This window comes from Oreochromis aureus, linkage group 22, assembly GCF_013358895.1.
Source record: "Oreochromis aureus strain Israel breed Guangdong linkage group 22, ZZ_aureus, whole genome shotgun sequence".
Classification (NCBI taxonomy): domain Eukaryota; kingdom Metazoa; phylum Chordata; class Actinopteri; order Cichliformes; family Cichlidae; genus Oreochromis; species Oreochromis aureus.
Window position 1 is genome coordinate 24,505,706 of NC_052962.1, and position 19,847 is coordinate 24,525,552.

The 19,847-nt window shown below is 42.0% G+C and overlaps 1 protein-coding gene across 1 annotated transcript in view; it reads left to right on the forward strand.

Moving 5' to 3' along the window:
• Window positions 1-9,498: 9,498 nt before the first annotated feature.
• LOC116319414 (dolichyl-diphosphooligosaccharide--protein glycosyltransferase subunit STT3B) overlaps window positions 9,499-19,847 on the forward strand; it is a 99,309-nt gene continuing 88,960 nt past the window's right edge. Inside the window, exon 1 of the mRNA XM_031738728.2 lies at window positions 9,499-9,996. Within this exon, the coding sequence (XP_031594588.1) occupies window positions 9,737-9,996 (260 nt within the window). The 5' untranslated portion in view covers window positions 9,499-9,736. The remainder of the gene's footprint in view (window positions 9,997-19,847) is intronic.

Below are 19,847 nucleotides of genomic sequence, written 5' to 3' on the forward strand. Positions count from 1 at the left end.
TATATAACTTTATTGTTACAATTAGGTCCTGTGTTTGTCAGCTTCTCCTCTTTTTTTCATCTTTTCCCCTCTAAGAAATGAGAGAAATGGTTCTCAGTGCCGTACATTAGATGCACTAAAGTACTTTTTTACTGTGGAACGATATAATCTAATTTATTGCCGGAGCACTTAGCTTCTGAAGGATGACAAGCTCTCAAAAATCATGATCCCTTTTGCCCATCAAGTAATCTCAAGCTTTAAACAGTTTATGTCCTGATGATATCAGATCCAGCAGTATACAGGATCCACAGCGTGCTGGTGTTGACAAGCGCTCATTCATTTAAGCACAGAAAATGTTTCATCTTAAATTCATGATTACACTGAGTGGCAGTTCTCTGCTGACTGACAGATAATACTTGATGCTTTTACACTGGTGGTGTCTGCACTGGTTAAGGCAAAAGATAAGGGAATCAGGAGGCCTACACTGTGTTTGGCATGGCGTGTCTGCAGTGTTTGACGAGCCTTTTATCCTCAGCCCGAAGCTGACTCAGACTGGAACACGTGTCTGTCTGTGGATCTCTGCCTACCTGTCTCTGCCACTATTTGCCCATTTCTCTGTCCAGCTGCCTGTTTCTGCAGGTGGCTGCTTTTAATTCATCAGATGAATCCCAGAATGCATTTTGGAAAAATTGATTAATTAAACTAAACTATAAATTAGTGTCACACTGAGATAATAATCTACTGGGGGGGGGGGTGTCAAGTGGTATGCATGTGTATGTTATTTAGCTCCCTTCTAACAAGCCATGTGTTGTGTACAAACTGGTGATTCTTATATGTATTATGAATTATGTCAAAATTGGCTTCATTGAAAACACATTAATCAACACTGCGCGTGTGAAGCACTGTTACTGAAAGAGCATGAACTTAAACAAATGCACTGGGGGACAGTAAGTGATTTTTCTGCTACGCTAGGCTAAGTTTTTATCTCACAGGGAGGTTTCCAGCACCCTTGCGACAATTTACATGCTCTATTTACATAAACTATGCCACAGGCACTCTGGGTGTGGGCTGGCACGCAGACATATTGGACACTGCTGAAGGGGTGGGGGGTGGGGGGGCTGTACATGCTGATGATAAATGATTTATAATTCTGCATTATAAATGGATTACCACAGGGGTGTCAAAACTAACCTTTCTCTTCATTTTTCACAATCAAATCATGTGACGCCAATTTTCCTGCAGCAGTGAAGCCCAGTTCTCAAGAGGGAGATACATATTTAAAGAAAGTGAAAGCTTCTAAATGTCTTCCTCTTTTTTCCAACTGTGACTGAAAGAATAATGTCTTCATTCCCAAAGCAAATTCAAATGAGCTTTTACTATCTTACTGCAGGAGCCACAGAGCACAGATCCTCTGGGAAAGCTCTATACCAGGTGTGTCAAACATAAGGCCCAGGGCCCAAAATTGGACATTTCCCACTGAACAGCTATGATAAATGTAAAGGAGGACTTTTAACTATATTTTCATGTGTTTTACAGCTTTTCCTGCTACTAAGGACCTCCCCAGTGCCTTTCAAACTACACCAAAGTAATTAACCAATAGATCAACAACTAAATAACAGAAACCTTCCTGAATTTTCTCTGAATTAACAAAATCTTTCTGTTAAATTATTACAGGGCAATCCGGGCAATAAGCTTCTGCTGTTTTAAATATTTACTTCCTATAATTAAAGCCAAACACTCTTGGAAACAGATTTCTTTCATTTAGCAGAGTAGCATTTCTTATTCATACAGAAAAACTGAGTCATGCTGTGGAAATTGCACTTATTTTCTTTATATTAAGATATCTCAGGGATTAAATGTGCAGTTAAACTTTTTTACACTGACAGAAAGGAGAGTTTCATTGGTCTCTGCCATTCAGGTTGAAAGTAGGCTATATGAGGTCCACCATATAAAATGAGTTTGGCATCCCTGGTCTATAATCTGAGGTGCATTTTGGCTAACAGTGTGGGACAAGGGTAAAGCAATTGCTTGTGAATCATGAGGCACACGTAGAATCGGAAATAATCCTGTTATGTTTAATCCTGTTATGGTAGTTTGCATTGCTGTAACTTGCAAATGAATTTAGCAGCAATATACTAAATTGGACAAAGCCTGTCTTTTTTTTTCCAAACTTTTATCTGTGTGTTCAACTTTCATAATTATTAACGGATCCTACTATCACCAGGTCTGTGATATTACTGTAGCGTTTGTTTTCTTTAAGGCATCGTGGGAGCTTGAGCACACTTATTTACTTCACCGGCAGCAGCACAGCAGAATAATATTAACCTAAATACGCCGGATATCTGCATTTTGTCTTTTCACCAGGAGAGGGAGTGGTGGTTCTACTGCAAACGCCGTACAAAGGCCTCGCTTGTGCCTTCAGCAGTCAACTGGATTGGAGTGGCTGAGGTGCAGGATCCAGTGAGCTTACATTTGTGCTTTAAGGGCAAAACATGGGAGCACTGCACTGGGAAAATGAGGGGGTGCTGAGCTCAAGATGTGACAGGTCTTTCCATTACCAAGACTCATACTCAGTGGAACCAACAAGTCACCAAACACTAGAGTCATTTTACTTCCCGGTGGGAGCTAATTGCATTTAAACAGTTTGCTTTTGGCAAACATTGCTTAAATTTTCTCCCTGCCTGTTTCACGCCCTCTGTTCTGGCTCTCTCTCTCTCTCTCTCTCTCTCTCTATTTTTTCCATCACTGCCTGTCAAGAAGTATCAGAAAATAGAAGCTTGAAGCAGCACTCTGCAGCCCTCTATTAATGTCAGTTAAACTCCATACCTGTGCCACCATATGGATCCTTGTCACCTGCTCAGTCATCATACTTCCTAATCTGATTAACCCTTTGAGTGGGTGGCAACAGCAGACGAGAGTGGCTATCCACATAGAGCTCATCACCCTCCTATATACAAACACACACACACACAAAGCTCACAGAACCCTTAGGTGGTCTTAATCATCCAGAAGGAGATACTCTCCTGCCAAAGTCACTTATCATCCCCACATGCCGGTTGCCATGGCGACACCTCATACATCAATCAAAGCTGCTGGGGAGTGCGTTGGTTGCTGAGTGCTATAAACAATATTTTAAGCCCTAGTAAGGCGATGACAAGGAAGACAAATTACTCCTCCGTCAGATATCGCTTTCTCCGTCGGCTTTGTGTGGGTCCGGTTATCGTCACAGGTCATGTTCTCCACCAGCCCAGGCTTTTACAGCCCCTGATTTGTTTTTGGAATTTTTTTTTTGTTTTTGTTTATTTTTTTTCTTCTCCCATTCAAAAGATTTAGATGTTCACTCAGCATATTATGAAGCTGTTCCGTGTAGCATGCAGCTTTGCGATTGCCATAAGAAGGAGGCACATTCTTCAAACAACTTTCACACAGTCACAGTTGTATGCAGCGCTTGTCCAGCGGATGATGATGTGCCTGGTAAGATAAGAGCAGCTGGCAGCTCAAGCCCAGAGATTTACAGATGAGACCGCTGCTGTATTAGAGGCCATTACCCCTCCTGTCCTCTTAGATATTTTTATCTCGTGGCAGTGTACTTGATAGTTCTGATCTTACTTTAATTTCCTTATGCCTGAATGAACTATTGTGTCATTATGTGCTCAGCTGTAAGCCTCTCAGAGTGCTCAATAACAAAAAGAAAAAAGAAAGGGAAAAAAAGAAAGCCAGTCGAGGGCAAACATAGCCGTCACACACAGAAAAATGATTGAAATGAAGGTGTAATAGTTCCTCTCCAACAAAAGCTTAAATGATGTGGTCATTTGAGACTACAAGGACAGCGCCAGTCCACTTAATTCCCCACATCAATCATCTCCTATTTACACGCATGGTGTGATGATGATCTGGGACTAATTTGGCTCAGTTTATCTGTGCACCATATTCATTTATCTGTTTATAAATAATTTACTGGTTGTGCTCCCTTTTTAGTTTATGTCCCATGGCAGGCAAGAATGAAATGACAGCGATCGCTCACTGTTAAATAGCCCTCAGGAAAGCTGCGCCCAGGGGTCAACCAAAGTTGACATGAGATATAAAAAAGGAAGAAAAGGAAGCAAATTGCACTTTTGCCCTCATTTTCTTTTATCAGCAGTGGATTTTAGGAGAGCAGGGAACAGCCTTTTGATTGTGTATGGAGTTTAAAAAAGAGAGACAAAAGATGTTAATTAGGAAGGTTTAGAGGTGCTGGGAGACACAGGTTTGAACTTTAAGAAACGCTGAGCTCCAGACATTATACTGACCTGAATTACTCTGGCTTCATGCGACACACGAGCAACAACAGAGGAGCAGTAATGATCTGGCACAGAGCTGGCTGTCTTCTGTCCTCCCTCTTTTTCATCCAGCAGCCTTGTCCCACCTCTCCCATCTTCACTGGAAAGCCAAGCTAAGTTTAACTTTATTTGAAAGGTGTGAATTGCGTTCTGTCAGATGACCGATCGAGATCAACCAGGAGACGGATCGATTGGATATAAGCGCAGCGGAGAGAAGCATACCCCTGACCAAGGGGCCACTTGGTATTGAGCAGCCTGTGTAAAGTGCTATTTGGACAGAAAATAGACCAGAGCTGGCTTTTAATTTAAAATATTTTCTCATTATACAAAGAAAAAACAGCACAAGCAACATTTTACTGTTTATAAAGTCTGGTGGTACAGTGGCTTGAGAGTCCTGGCATGAGACGGAGTAATTCAGGCAGAAGCTTTCTTGGAATTGAAGCAAAGCAACAGCAAAAAAAAAAATAAAAATCATAATCTATTGTTTTTAATGAGCATATATGCCATTTCTGTGTAACTCACATGTGAACGAAGCAGAAACATGCCAGCGAGGTGGCTTGTGTATCTGCCCGTCTTATTCTGAATGCCGCCGTTGTAATTTTGCCACGGGGGGGTTGTCGGGGATGTCACTGAAGCAGTACCACATAAATATGTTGTGTTCTGAATTGAGACAGCTCATGTCGGCCGCTCAGGAAAGTGAAAGAAGGGTCATTTGTCAAGCAGAGACAGCTGTGGAAATTGGGAGACGTACTTCAATTTTCAGCACGTGAGTCATATATTCCGCTCTCTCTCTCTCTCTCCTGCTGGGATAATGTCAGGCCAGGTTCCAACCGTTTCTTACGCATTACATTTCTCATATCTGAGCGCCATGTCTCCTCAATAGACAGCATGCGGAGGCTTCACGAACCACACCAAAGTCAGGGAAATGTTGATAAGGCGCGTGTTATTCTGAAGAGGAAGCAGTGCAAGCCAACTTCTCTGACATTCTGCCTGCAGACAGCTGATATCTCTGTTGAGCTCAGGTAAGTATTGCGGTTGTCCCTATTGCTCAATATCTGCTTCTCTCTCCCTCTCTTACTCTTTCTCCAGCTTTCTCTCTCTTTTCGTGCTCCATCAATTGAAACTTTCTTATATAGATTTTTATGCACCATGCCAATAAAATTTGAAGCATCACTGCAGGCACTTTCAGCCGTGTCGACAAGTCAGAATCAATCTTGATGAATGTGGTGAACTGTGAATGTTTTCAGAGAATTTTCTCTGCTGATATGCTTTTCAGAGTTATTCTTAGTAAAAAGAAAGAGAGTGAATGTTCGTTTTTTTTTTAACTTATTTTTGTGTGGAGCCTGCTTTACACATACCCACACAGGTTTTTATATATATATATATATATATATTTTAGAATTTCCTAATTATTTTGTCATTTCATGGAATAATTGTGACAAATAAAAGCTTATAAGTCCTTAAAATGATACACTGAATGAATAAAGATACAAAGAAATATTATTGCATTGATTGTTTTGTTTTTCTACATGGATTCAATTCAAGTACTTTTGTAAGCGAAATACAAAAGACTTGCCATTGTCTCTGCAGCTTCACAGCCTCTTGGGGGAGAAAACTTTTCACACGCTCTGGAAAATGGCAGATGAACGCACTGAAAACAATACCATCTTGCTGCAGATGCAGCATAATAAATTGAGCAAAAGCTCTCTGATCTCTGGGATGATAGCTTGTGCTATATTCTGTTGCAAAATATAGAAGCTTATTGCACTATTTCATATTTATCTTGAGTGTGCACAGGCACATATTTGAATAGCTAAGTAATGCCAAAGCCATGTAAACACTCCTCCCATCAGTGCCGAGATGAGCGTGTCGTGCAGTTGCCGAGTATCATCTGAGTGTGTTCAGTGGGGACTGAGGGAGCTGTGTCCACATCCGGTGCATTTAACTACCTCTCCGTGGCCCTGTGTGGAGAAATGAGGCGTGCTCAGTGTGAAATGGTGTGTCACTGATGAAGCCACGCAGGTAACCCCCGTGCACTTGGTCACGGAGCACACACCATCAAGTAGAAGTTGACTCAGGTCATTGCTTCTGCTATATTTCTCCTCCTCTGATTTCTCACTAACACTTGAAAGACTGAAGATGTAATTTAACTCACGGAGAGGCTTCAATACCCAGGGTTTTAAAAAAAAAATTAACGTGAAATTTGACCATCAGATTTTTTTTTTTAAAGAGCATTAAAACAGACAGCCCAACTCTCTGCTGGCCACAGGTGCATAAATAGCTCCTAACAGTTGGATGCTGCACCTTGTTGGAACAGTAAGTGGTTGTTTCACTGCAGATCTGAGTGTGCAGTGGTGCTGGCTAATCATCCCGCTATAATGGATTACAGTATAACAGGAAAAGTAAAAGTATCAAAGCTTCCTGAATGAAATGTCTGAATCTTGTGTTTCTGCTCATAATGAGCAAATGGAATATACATGATGGATTTATCCATTTTACACATAGATGATGCACAAGGTAATTAGTTAAGAGGAGTGCCAAGTCGGCTAAATGAAAGGAAATGAGAGAAAACAGAGCAACAAGAAACCTTTTGAGTTTTGAGTTTTCATTCAGACTTGGAAAGACATGAAGCCGGTTATTGGAGAGTCATGGGTGTATGAATTTGTATGGTCCTGCTATCCCTGAAAGAAGGATTGGTAATCAATCTAGTTGTTTTCCTGCCTTCAAACGATTGTATCTTGGGAATGGCTCCAGCTTCCAGTAATGACCCTCAATAGGAAGCAGCAGGTATAGATAACAGATTGATCTATAATTCTCTCTTTCCTTATCAAATCCCCAGACTATCAGGAATCTGGTCAGGCTTTGTGACGTCAGTTTTCGACTCCAGACTCTCTACTAAGTGCACTTTACATATAATGCATGTATTAGATGGGAGGCTACTTTTTTTAAAGCGGGCAGCAACTTTGCTCTCATCAGGGACATCTAATAAAGGAGTTGTTTTCTTCTCTTTTCACGCAGTGACAAAATGAGACAGAGATGTGATATTGATATGCATCTCCAGACAAATTATTTAGGCTAATCAATACTCCACCTCGATGACATGATAGATATTTCTGGTTTACAGGATTTACTTGTAACATTTTCAGAAAATTAAAAACTGCCATGCTGTTATTATAATCCTCTTAATCATTTATGACACCTCGCTCGTTGACCCATGGCAGGCATTTAAGGGTTTAGGGTTGGGGGTTTTCACAATTGCCCTTTAGCAAAATTAAAAGCTGGAGACACCTAAGGATGCTGTGCATAAACTCTGCAAGTCTGTGATGCTGTGGGGTGAAGAAAAAAAAGGGAAAGAAAAAACAAAGCAAACAGAAACATTCAAGTCTGCCTCTGGAGAGAGGGCGAAGGCAAAGCCGCTCTAGCCTGGCAACAGCACTTATTTTGGCTGGTTTTCTTCTTGGCTTGGCCTTTTGACAAGAGATGCAATTGAAGCAATCTTCACAGCCTCCATTTCTTCTTTTCAAAGGTCACCCATTCAGAATCTTAAGGTAGAGTAGAAAGCGTGAAGGGTTAGAGTGTTTTTCATGGCATAAGCAGGCCTTGACGAATGATCGAGATGCTGGACGCATATGTGTGTGAATGAGCACACTGTCGTGCGCCTACACGAGGACGGCTTCATCAATATGCATGCGGTTATGTGTGCGTGGGATTTCATGTGTTTACATGTATCACACTCCTGCCGTCTGTCTGTGTTTAGTCTTTGTGTGTGAATGAATTTAGGCACTGAATCCCAGCTTCAGACGCTGATGGTGTCTCTCTTTCAGTCTCTATGATCTCTTCCTGAACTCCAAACTCTTATCCACTTCTGCCACTCCACCTGCTTTCTATGATGACCCCCATCAATTTTCATAATAATCCTTTTACTCTCCTTTATTATGAGCTTTCCATCTACCCATCTCTCCAAAGCTGTATTTTTCATCTCCCTCTTATCCCCTCCTCATCTCACCACCAGACAGTCTGAATGCACAACCACATTAAGCCGGCTCAAACTTCAGTCCTGTTCTCTTACATGAATTTTTCATTTGCGTTTTCAAAAATGATCGTCTCACAGGTGACAGGGTAGCTGTAAACAGCGCTGATGCAAAGTAGGGATGTGAATTTGGGCCATTTTGAGATATTTTCAAACCAGTGTAGGGTATTAGCTGTTTGTTCTATCTTATAAATTCAAAATTATGATGTCAAGATGCCAATGCTATTAGAATATACATCATCTGTTTAAATAGCCCAATTCAAAAGTATTGAAAACAGGTGTCAATCCATCCATCCATCCTTTTCCACTTATCCTTATCAGGGTTAAATCTATTTGGTCTACAGTGAGTTCAGAAAAAAAAACGTTTTTTGCTATCAGATTACACCGAAGAGGGCTGTTGGACTATATTTTTTTCTCCTTTGGGACTGGATCACACCTCAGATAAATCAATAATACTTCCTACCTCTGTCTCATGGTTATTTGAAACCACCAAGTACAAAATAAATGTATACAATCAATCATAAAAAAAATACAAAATACAAAAAACTTGAGGATTTATTTGAAATATTAAAAAAATGTGTTTTATTTCAATATAGTCTTTCAAGGCTTTGGGGCAAGTTGTGAAAGTACATCCCGATTTTAAGGGAATGATGAATGCTGTGTTCTTGTCTTTGCTGGGGGACACAGTAATGATGAGACACATCAATCTGTATTACCACCCCACCGTCAGTCCACAACATCCAAGGGCAACAGAAATATTGCAGTCGCACAGACAATTTATCTTCGCACACCTGCTTATATACCTTTAGGTACACGAAAGTGCTTCCTTCAAGATTAAGAACCTTGTGCGCTCTCATTCTGTAACTTATTCTCTATCTTAATTAAACTGTAAAAAAAACATTTAATGATAAAGATTTGATTTATAGTTACTATCGGATTTACTTTGTCGAAAGTATAATAAGGATAATCCCTATTTCAATCAGTTGCAGCCATAATTTTACTCCGTTTTCATTGGTAAAGCTATCTGTCGGATAAGAAGGTTCGTTTCTCTGATTGGTCTAGATACATAGAATCCCGCCCCTTCGTACCTGTCGATCTGTGAGAGGTCGCCTGCGCGTCCTAGAGCCCGCCCCTTACATCCCTCCCGCCCCTCTCCGCCGGCGTTCAATCGTGAAGCGGATTGACGGTTGCAGCCTCGGTATGTGGCGCATGAGTGTGCGTCTCGGGATGTAACAGCGGTCTCCCGGAGTAGCGATACCGAATTAAATCATACCTTACACCCGAAGGAGTTAGATGATAGGATACCTGAGAGAAGCGGGCACAGCATAGGGAAGTATACGACAGTACGGAGAGGGGGGAAAGACGTGGAGCGGTGCAGGAGCAAATCCAGCCGACACTGCGCGCAGAAATGGCGGAGCAACACGCAGCCAGCGACGGCAAGCACAAAGCGTCCACCAACGCCGGGGGCTCGGTGCACGGGAACAGTCGACCCGGCGCCGCGGGTGGAGGAGGGGGCAAAGGAGGCCTGTCTGGCGGACTGACACAGCCAGCTGGGTGGCAGTCTTTACTCTCGTTTAGCATTCTTTTTCTGGCCTGCCTGGCGGGATTCAGCTCCAGACTTTTTGCGGTGATCCGGTTCGAGAGCATCATCCACGAGTTCGACCCGTGGTAAGCTAGCTAACTACTGTCTGCTCAGTCTATTCGCTGGTTACACTTGCTTGTAATGGAAATGAGAGGCTGAGGATTAAGTCCCTACAGAGGGGAGGTATTTTTTTTAATTAAACACGACGTGTATTTATTTATCTCCTCGCTTTGCTTTACGCTTTATAAAGTTAGCACACTCGCAGCGGTGTGAAGTTTTTTAATGCAGCTTTAACTTTAATTTTGATTTTGTGCTGTGGTTCGTTAGCGGCTCATGCTCGTGATTAAACAGCATTGCCCCCTCCCCACATGTCCCTGGCACAGACACTTGTATATACAGACTCGGTGGCCCAATGTGCAGCCCATCTGCGGGACCTTGACATTTAAATATCATGAAGAGCTAGCTAACTAGTCTGGTTTGACCAGTTGTTCAGTTGTGTGTTACCCAACAGTAGAGCTGTGTACTTGCTGCAGTGAGCTCTGTCTTGAGTCTTTAGCTGCAGGAACTTTATTCGGATTGAAAGAGCAGGGAAAAAAATAAATAAAAAAATTCTGCATTTTAACCAGTGAAAATGTGAAATGGTTAACAGTCTGATTATTTTACTCGTGTGCCTCATCGATGTGTTTGATTGATTGAAGTAGTTTTAGTTTTCTCGTGTCTTATTGTTGCTTCGCTACATCTTGAATGAACAGGGTCTCTTGCAAGCTTACAGCCGGTGCTTCTCGTAACAGCAGGTTGTAACCCGGAAGCCAACTGATCCGGTCTGGCGTGTCTGTCATCACAATGGAGAATTATTCCGCTTTGTAACAGTGTCACATGGGCTCACAGGCAGCCGCCTTGTTGCCCTGTCATTCCCTCATTGCTCTCTTATATTGTGTGGCATTCAACGAGGCAGCAGAACTGATGCATCCATTTATTAATTTTCAAGGACAGGTGCTCCATCTAGTTCAGGGTGACACTTGCGTCTTCAATTATGTTGATAACTTGATTGCATTTCAAAGCCAAGGGCCAAGGCTTATGGCTGTGGGAGGTTCTGCGTGGTTCAGATGAGCTTGCTCCTTCTCTCAGACTGGAATTTGCTCAAAGGGCTGACCTTAGCGCTGTTAATGAGTGGTCCCATGTGTCTTGCACTCATTAGAAGCTGCTTTTACAGCCTTCATATTTCCGATTAAAGTTTGGGGGAGTGGTCATAGAGTTTTTGGATACAGTATATTATCTATGGTACTGTGCTGCATTTCACAGTAGCAGTGGGAGCTGTTTTGCCTCAGTGTAAGGCTATAAAGTGGCACCCGTTTCCACAGTTGCAGAGCAAGAATGGCACAGCTCTTTGGCAGCTTGTCACAGGAAAGAAAGCAAAGACATTCTTTGATATTCAGAAGTTTAAAAAGCCCTCGCAGCCATGAGTAGTCTGCATCTGTTGTCCCCCCCGGATCACAAAACAAAGCACAGTTTCAACCTTCTGTTGCCAGCTTAAATGTGTAAAGCTGTAAATTCAGTCACAATGGAGTGTTTTTTTTTTTTTAAACAATGCACAGTATCCTTATCAAAGTGGAGACTTGCATCAGAAGAATATCTACAGTCAGCTGTTCATTGATACTGAATTGTCCTCCTCCCCTTGTGTCATATTTTGACCAAGAACTGACTGATGTCTTAGTAATTCATACTCCTAACAATCCAGCAAACCTGACCCTCCCTTGGGTTTTACTTTGAGTGTCTCTTTTAAACATGTACTAATGTTTGTTTGGTCATCTTTTAAAGAGTTTTGTAATTATGTTTCATCAGGCATTATAACTTTCTCACCTTTTTGACAGAAAGAAAATGTGTGGGTTTTGTTTGGGTTTTTTTTTTTTTTTTTCAGCTGTGTGAACACTGGATGATGATTGGAAATCAGCATCAGACACACGATTAGTGCCGTTGTTGTCTGAGCGCTTATTGTTTTTTGTTTTTTTTCCCTCTCTGCGCAGAGCTTCAAATTATCAGCAGCTAACCATTACGTTAAACAAGCTGGCAATTTGAAGAATCAAGATTGGATTTACAAGCACCCAAATGTCAAGCTTATTCTGCAGTATGCAAATACTCCGAGCTGTGCTGATTTTTGCAGAAGGGTCGCTGCCGTGGTTCGGCTGTATCTGGCTGTGCTAATTTTAATTTCCTAATATTTGTTTATTTAAAAATCAGGGGGGATTAGTTGGCATTCAGGTGGGATTCATTTATTTATTTATTTTCATCCATTGATGGAACTAATTAGGGTTCGTGCCAGGAAAGTTGTAAAGCCTGATGGCTGGGACACTCCAAGGGTGGGTGGAGGACATAGGTGCCAGCCTGCTGTGTGGCACAGATGGAACAGTACGGCTGCCTAGGTGCAGACACAGTGTGTAGCTACTGACGAAAGGGGAAAGAGCCTGGGTGGCCAGTTTCTCTCTCCTAAAGTAAGGTAATGTGCGCTATGTCAGCAAGAGAACAAAAGAATCACTTAACCTCATTTACATAAAGATAAATGATAATTTGGCTCACAATAACTGGAGTACATTAGGAGACTGGCATAACCTAGATGACTAGTGCCGTTCATCTGTTGTTCGCCTAGGCTGCTGAACAGGACAAAGAGGAGAAGTGTCACTGGAGGGGCAGCTGATTGACGCAAATAGTGGACCAGCGCCTTTTATGTAGTATTATTCATCCGTTCTCTTCCGCTTATCCTCGTCAGGGTTGCAGAGGCTGGAGCCCATCCCAGCTACTAAAGGGCTAAAGGCAGGCTACACCCTGGACGGGTCGCCAGTCTGTTGCAGGGCTAACAGATAGAGACAGACAACCATTCACTCAAATTGGGGAATTTTAGATTTGCCAATTAACCTAACCCCACAAGGTTTCCACAGTGTTTTGCCCTGGCCAGGTAATGGAATCGAACTCAGGACCCCCAGGACCTCCTTGCTGTGAGGAAACAGTGTCACTGTGCTGTCGTATATATATGACAGGGGTAGTCTGGAGTTTTAAATATTCAGTTATCATTAAGCTACAAAACAATGTATTTAAAATAAGCTTCTGCAGTGTCGTAACATTTATCGCCATCTAGAGTCACATTATGTTTCTGAGAAGCTCTTCCCAGCGAGCGCATCCCAAAGATTCTCAGTGGGGTTAATGTCTGGACTCTCTGGTAGCCACTAGAGGTGGGGTTCACTTCAGATACTTAGGATATAATATTACTGTGATTTTTTTTTTTTTTTTTTTAATCATTTTTTGATATACTGCAGTAACATAAATTGCAATTTATCACTTTTCTTTTTCAGCAGCATAGTTATCTCGTAATACGAGGTTATCTCACTTTATTTCGTCCATAGCTGCAAAATGAGATTGCCGACACTCTCATGTTTTCATCTGTTTGCCTTTATAAACGCTCAGTTACTTGATAACCTTCGACAGTCTCTCTGATAGTGATTGCAGTCAGTCCAAGTCAGACTACGAGTGTTTGCACAAGGGTCGCCTCCTATTGGGTCGCCTGTGGAATGGCCTTGCAAGTGGTTGTAACTGTGTAACAACCTCAGGCTCAGGGAACAATTTGGTGATTACAAGTTGCAATTCGTTGCAGATTTATTTATTTTTCTATTTTTTGGTAGCTCCAAGGAGGTTGCTATCTTTTTTTTTTTTTTTTTTTTTTTTTTTTTTTTTTCTCTCTCCCCTGCGTGACTGAGCTAAGCTATGTGAGTCCAGTATTGTGTAACCCCCTTTTTTTTTTTTCCTTAATTGATTATAAATCTGCCACAGTGCAGGGTCATATGAGATTGCTGTGGGTGATCTTTGAAGAATTTTAGGAGTGTGCTGTTTTACACGTTCACCTCACAAGCCAACGATCACCAGTTTGGTTCTGAGAGGGGAGCACAAGTCCCTCTGAAGTCCATCAGGAAGAGCGTCCAACATGTGACCCCTTGTGCATAAGGGAACAGCCAGAAGTGCATAAATGCCAAACTCACTTTTGAGAGTAGCTGTAAGGTTTGCTTTGTAAGGGGACTTTTTCCCTGCATCACATGTTCGTGAATTAAATTAATTGGGTTTTCAGAAGCTGTTTGGAAAAGAGATTTGATACTCACTGGTGGTGTGGTACTTTTTCAGATTCTTCAGCTCAGGGTTGTACAGATTACCAGTTCAGCACAAGCATTGCTTTTTAGATGCAGTAATTTCAGTCAGATAACACTCAGATTAAATTATTGCTTTTTTAAAGCATCAAAATAGTCAGTTTGGCTTCCAGGCTCCAAGCTCATCACTGCCCACAGATATGTTAAGCATAAATGTGGGGAGTAATAAGTCAATATCCGGCTGGCAGCACTGCAGTGAAAGGTTAGAGGGAGAAATTGGAAGTTCTGGACATTAAATAGACCGCCAAACTGGGAGGGTTTGTCTGCTCAATGAAATGAGGAGCGTGAGGTGTGTGTGTAGGTGTGTGTGTGTGTGTGTGTGTGTGTGTGTGTGTGTGTGTGTGTGTGTGTGTGTGTGTGTGTGAGACGCAGTGCAGCTCAAGTTGGCTGCTTCCAGACTTGGCTCAATATACGGCCAGGGATTTTTTGAGTCATTAAAATGAAGTCGGTGACCTGTCATGACAAAATGAATGTAACTGATAGCGGAAAGATTAATTTTTATCATGAAATTGAGAACAAGACAGCCTGAGCCTTCCTTGGGATTAACTCGGGCTGCTGAGAGCTGGGTTTTGCTGGTAGGCAGCGGTTGTTTGTCGTGGGTTAAATCTTACCCTTGGAGTGTCATCTTCAGCCTTGCAGTCTATATTGTTTAAGTTTATTAGGAATCTCTCAGCTCTAAACAAAGTACATCTTCTCTGTATTTAATGTGCAATGTTAGATACTGTGGTCAGCTCAAATTGGATATCTGCATATAACTTCAGTTCGACAAATCCTTACAGCTGATAAATGTTTGAATTTGCAAGGGTCATGTTTAGGTGAAGGTGAGAGAGATGATTGTGCGTGTGCCTTATGCTGTGGAATTCATGCAATCTGTGCACACATTTACTAAAGCAGTGTTACCGGGTCAAGAGAAGATTTTTAAGTCAGAGCCATTGGAAAACTGCCTAACATGCTCTAAAGCATATTTCTGTTATTTCATCGCACTTGCCTACGTTCTCTTTTTCACTGTGCTCTTCTTTCTGGGCTTAAAATGTACAAAACGACTTCCTCTCCCTCCCCCCAAAGAAAGCCTTAAAATTTTAACACTTTGTCAGCTTTGTTCTTGATCATCGTTGTTGCAAACCTGCAAAACCGGAGGCTCTATTAGTACGACAGCTGGATAGCAATGCAGAATCTTTCCGATCTTTTTTGGGGGGGGAAGATAATGACTTTGATTTAACATGCAGAGGAAAACATCCAATGATTATGACCTGGTTTTGAGTGTTAATAGAAAAACAAGACGTGTGAAATGTCAGCGGTTTCACAGATACATTGTACAGTCCTCCGCTGTTTCAGACAACGCTCTGATATGAGTTAACACCTCAGAAATGATGTTTTAGTGACTCTGATTGCTTTAATAATGTGGTCTCTGATGGAAGTTGCTGAGTGTTTTTCACCCTCTTTTTCTTCCGTCCTTTTCAAAACTTTTATCTGAAAGTAAATTAGGCCATCCCAGGAACAGCTGCTGGCACAGCAACATGTGAGCTAATGCTGTAGTGTGGGAAAATGGAGAATAAGTTGTGATTGATCTTTCCACCAGACACTTGGCTGGAGCTGTGATCCTTGCTTAAACCCCCAACTGTCCAGCAGATTATAAAATATTCAGCGCAGATTTGGTGTCCAGTTACCTAAAGCAGGATTTTTTATTATTTTTTTTTTTTTTTTTTGGTAAGGAGTCCATCCTTCCTGATATTATGCTTGGTACTTACAAGCAAGACTTACATTAGTGTTTTACAGCATACCCCAGTGCCAAAGCTAGCTGTTTTATTTCTATTCCACCTTTGCGCTGAAGTTATGTCACAGCACCTAAAGGACACAGGAAGAGTTTCTTTTCCTCTTCCTTACAGAACTTTCATTTTCTGTTTTCTCCCCAGTCAGGAGACTTGATATCAAGCCTCTGATGATTAAGTGCTGTTTTGGAGGCAAGGCTTCCCAGCGGACTAGTGTCAGGCATTGCAGCGAGGTTTGCGAATCTGAGGAGCGCTCCATGTGTGAAGACAGGAAGCGACAGATCTCTTCCAGGGCACCTGGGGCATGTGTACATGAGCTGCTCCTGGCAGGAAGCAGCATCAGGCCTGGGGTAGCCGCTGCCTAGTACAATGAAAGTCATACAAACAACCCAGTCTTCTGTTGTCATTTGATTTTGGATCTTTATTTCTTTGTCTTACAGAGACCAAGGTTTTGGATTTGTTTTAAATGCCTGTTCATGATTCAGACATGAGACTGCTTGAATTTACTTTCTTTATACCCTTTGTTCTCAGGTTGTATTAATGTTTGTTGGTAATGGGGGGGGGAGCTTTCACATGTAAAGATTTCAGTATATACAATATAAAGGCAAAAAGCAGTCCCTTCAATTCAGGGTGAATTGATGTAGCCTATGCCTTAGCTTTTAGTCGAGCTTGACCTGTATGCATAAAAGGAAAGATGATGTGTTAAGTGCATAGTTAACAAACAAGTTTGCAGTTACCACAAAGACACCACATGACTGAAACTGCTAAGCCATTGTACTGCAGGCATTGCATTGAGTATTGAAGACAATGGTGTTAGTGCTCCTCTTATAGACAAACTGTAAGCGTCTATGTTTTAGCCAGTGTTGCTCATTAGCCGTTTTTGAAAGCACTGGCAGGATCGCCACCTCTCTGGTTTCACTCGTCAGCTTTTCAGAGGACACACGACTTTGCAGACCCCTTCGTGGAGGGTAATGGCACTGTGAGAAAGGTAGTTCAGTTTGTTAGTGTGATGAATTGCCCCTGCCTCACATTCAGAGCTGTACTCACCCACACGTTAGCAGCTTTTAAAGGACGTGTGAAGCCAGTTAAGTATTTGTTTAACTTTACATTTAATTACACTATGGTCAGAGAGGTTTGAACATAGTCCCCTGTTTATATAGGGCACGGTATGAAAGAGCCTTGGTTTATTATTCATTACAAATTAGCTTGAGCCTGTCGTCTGCCTTAGCTTTCTAAACCACAGTCTTATAAATTTTGGCAGCCGTTTGCTAATGAGGTTTTAAGAGCATTGTCCTTTGAAAGCTTTGAACAGTGTGTTCCAACATTGTGCTTCTTGTTCGAGGCTAAGAGTATGATTATGCACTCTATAATTTTTAACATTTAAAGATGTAAATGGCAGTGTTTCCAGTGTTGTACCATTCGTTCACCTTTGGACCTCCGGTCTAATAAATTTCAGGCCACTTTGTAAAAAAAGGAAAGACGTCTCTTTTGTTAAAAATTTATTCAGGAGCTGGCAAATGTACTACAAATTGTTTATCAGAACTGAAAGGCTCACTTTGGTGGGAACATTTAGTGCAGCATACTGTGCAGATGTCCAGTTGCTGCCAGAGTAGCCTGTCTAATATAGATCGAATATATCTGTCAAACTCCGAAGACGGTTATGTGCTTGGTAAGATGCTACCTTTCAGCTGAATTCGCCCACAAACATTCACATACTATATGAGGGGGCAGGAGCGATACAGACGGGCGCGCTTCTGTGTCGTTCTTTTGAAAGAGAAGGCTAGTGATCATAAAACGTGCTCACGCTGTGGTCACAAAGCCTCCAGACAAACGTGACTGAGGGGAAAGGAAGCGAAAACGTTGTTTAGCAATCAGCTCTAAAAAACGATCAATGTGACAGTAAACAGCTTGGTGTGTGTCACGCAAAGTGAAAATGTGTGGTCGATCCATCTTTTATCCAGCTGTTTGGCGTTGTCATGGAGTCTCTGACGCGATCGTTGTTCCGTGACCGCTCATGCTGGAGTATCCATCCATCCAGGAGGGGAGTAGGGGGGCAACAGATCGAGAGACGTGTCTGCTTAACAGATGCAAGGCCGTAATTGAGAGCACTCTTTGAATACCGGCGCGCTTTTGTTTAGTCTTATTGTTGAGAAGACGCATTGGTTGAATTGAGTAACTGATCAGCAGTAAGTTTTCATGCTTTGAGTTTGCTCAGCAGCACAACCGTCGAGCAATGCCTTCATCCTTCCGTCTGTGGAATAATAGTTTTTATAGGTGTGCCTCTGTTATTTTTAGAGCTTCGTGAAGAGGTTGACAAGTGAGAATTGTTTCTTGCACTTGACTAAACAATGGGAGACCAACAGGTGTATATAGTGATGCTTGCGCAGAAGCAGGATAAAAGTAGTGCTCCTCCCGAGGGGGAAAAGAGTAGAGTTCGACTGAAGCAAGAAACCTAATATCTGCTTGTTAAGACAGACCGAAAATAATCCACAGCACCAAACCACAAACAAGGTAACAAGTCTGACAATGCTGCCTCGAATGTTGCCTCACTCTTACTGCATTCTTTTTCTCCTTCACTTTGGCTTTGAAGTGGTCCTCGATGCCCTCTGGATGGTTCAGGGCGAAGTTGGGTGGAGGGAACAAAGAAGATCTGTGCTTATCATACATCCCTGTCCTCTTACTGACAGGAGTCAGCATGCAGCTCTGTGGGCGAGCGCACCTGCATACAGAGAGGAGAAGAAAGGAGGAGTGAGAGAAACGGCGATAGGATAGTAGGAGGCGGAAAGAGAGAGAAGAAATTAATGCCTGCCAGGCATTCAAACAGAGGGAGGCTTTGGCGGTGAAGCCAAAGGAATTTTATTGTTCCAAATAACTGCTTTATCAGTTTGTTTGTGTGCATGTTCATGTGTAATATATGTGCGTATGGTTTTATGGAGGGGAGGATAGGGTGATGTATTATTTTGTCGGCCTCTGCCTCAGGTTAAATTGAATGTCTTCTGTAGCTGATAGACTACTTACACCAGAGCCCATTTAATAAGATCGGCTTCTTAAAGCGTCTCTGAAGCATTACTGAATAGTTCAAATAGCTCAACTCAGCTTATTCTTGAGTAATTTTTCCTCCTTTCAATTTAATCCCTCCAACATTTTGCAGAAAGTCCCTAGAAACTTGCTGCTTAGCATCAGCAGGGAAGCTAGGTAGATGGCTAAGAGCTGGTTTAATCAAATAAATGCCAAAGAAAGGGTTATTCTGTGAGCTGGTTATGTTATATTAAGTTTTGGGTGCACGTTTCCCTGCTTAATTTTGTTTATTGTGCTTGTTGGCTCACTCCCTTGTTGGAGGATTGGCTAGCTCTCAGGTTGGCACGTCTTAAATGCCTTTTGTTCTGCGCCGTCCAGATTTTGTCTTCATTTGAAGTCTTTTGCTTATTTTCCTTGTTTCAAGGTAGGTTTTATGTAAGCTTCTAGCATATCTTTACATCTCAGGTGTATGAATCACTCATCAGTCTTTTGATCGCTCTGTAAATAAAATGAATCGAGTCTCTGATTGTATAGCAGTTACTATAAAGGGTTACATGGCCGCTGTTTGTTTCTCCTCCTGTGTTGCCTTTCAATGTATCCTCTCTCCTTAGAATATTAATATACTCTGGAGGTTTCACGTCTCCTGGGTTTACATGGGTTTGTTCTGGGTGCTTTGGTTTCCTTCTTCAGCAACGAGGATGTTTTGGGATTTAAAGCACTCCTGTTATTGTCCTCGACTAAGCCACTGGCCTCAGACTTAAGTTGGTCCCCAAGGGCCCGTGTATCTCCTTCCATAGCTCCTAAGAAATTAGTACTTTCTAATGGGAACCATGTAACAGAGGCAGTTTCAGGAGATCTGGGTTTTTCTTTTCGTATAAAAGAATTCTGCCACCAACCAAAGAGGCTTTGGCCATCCACCAAAAGATTTTTTTGATAAGTGGAGTTTAATTTACTCGATCTGTT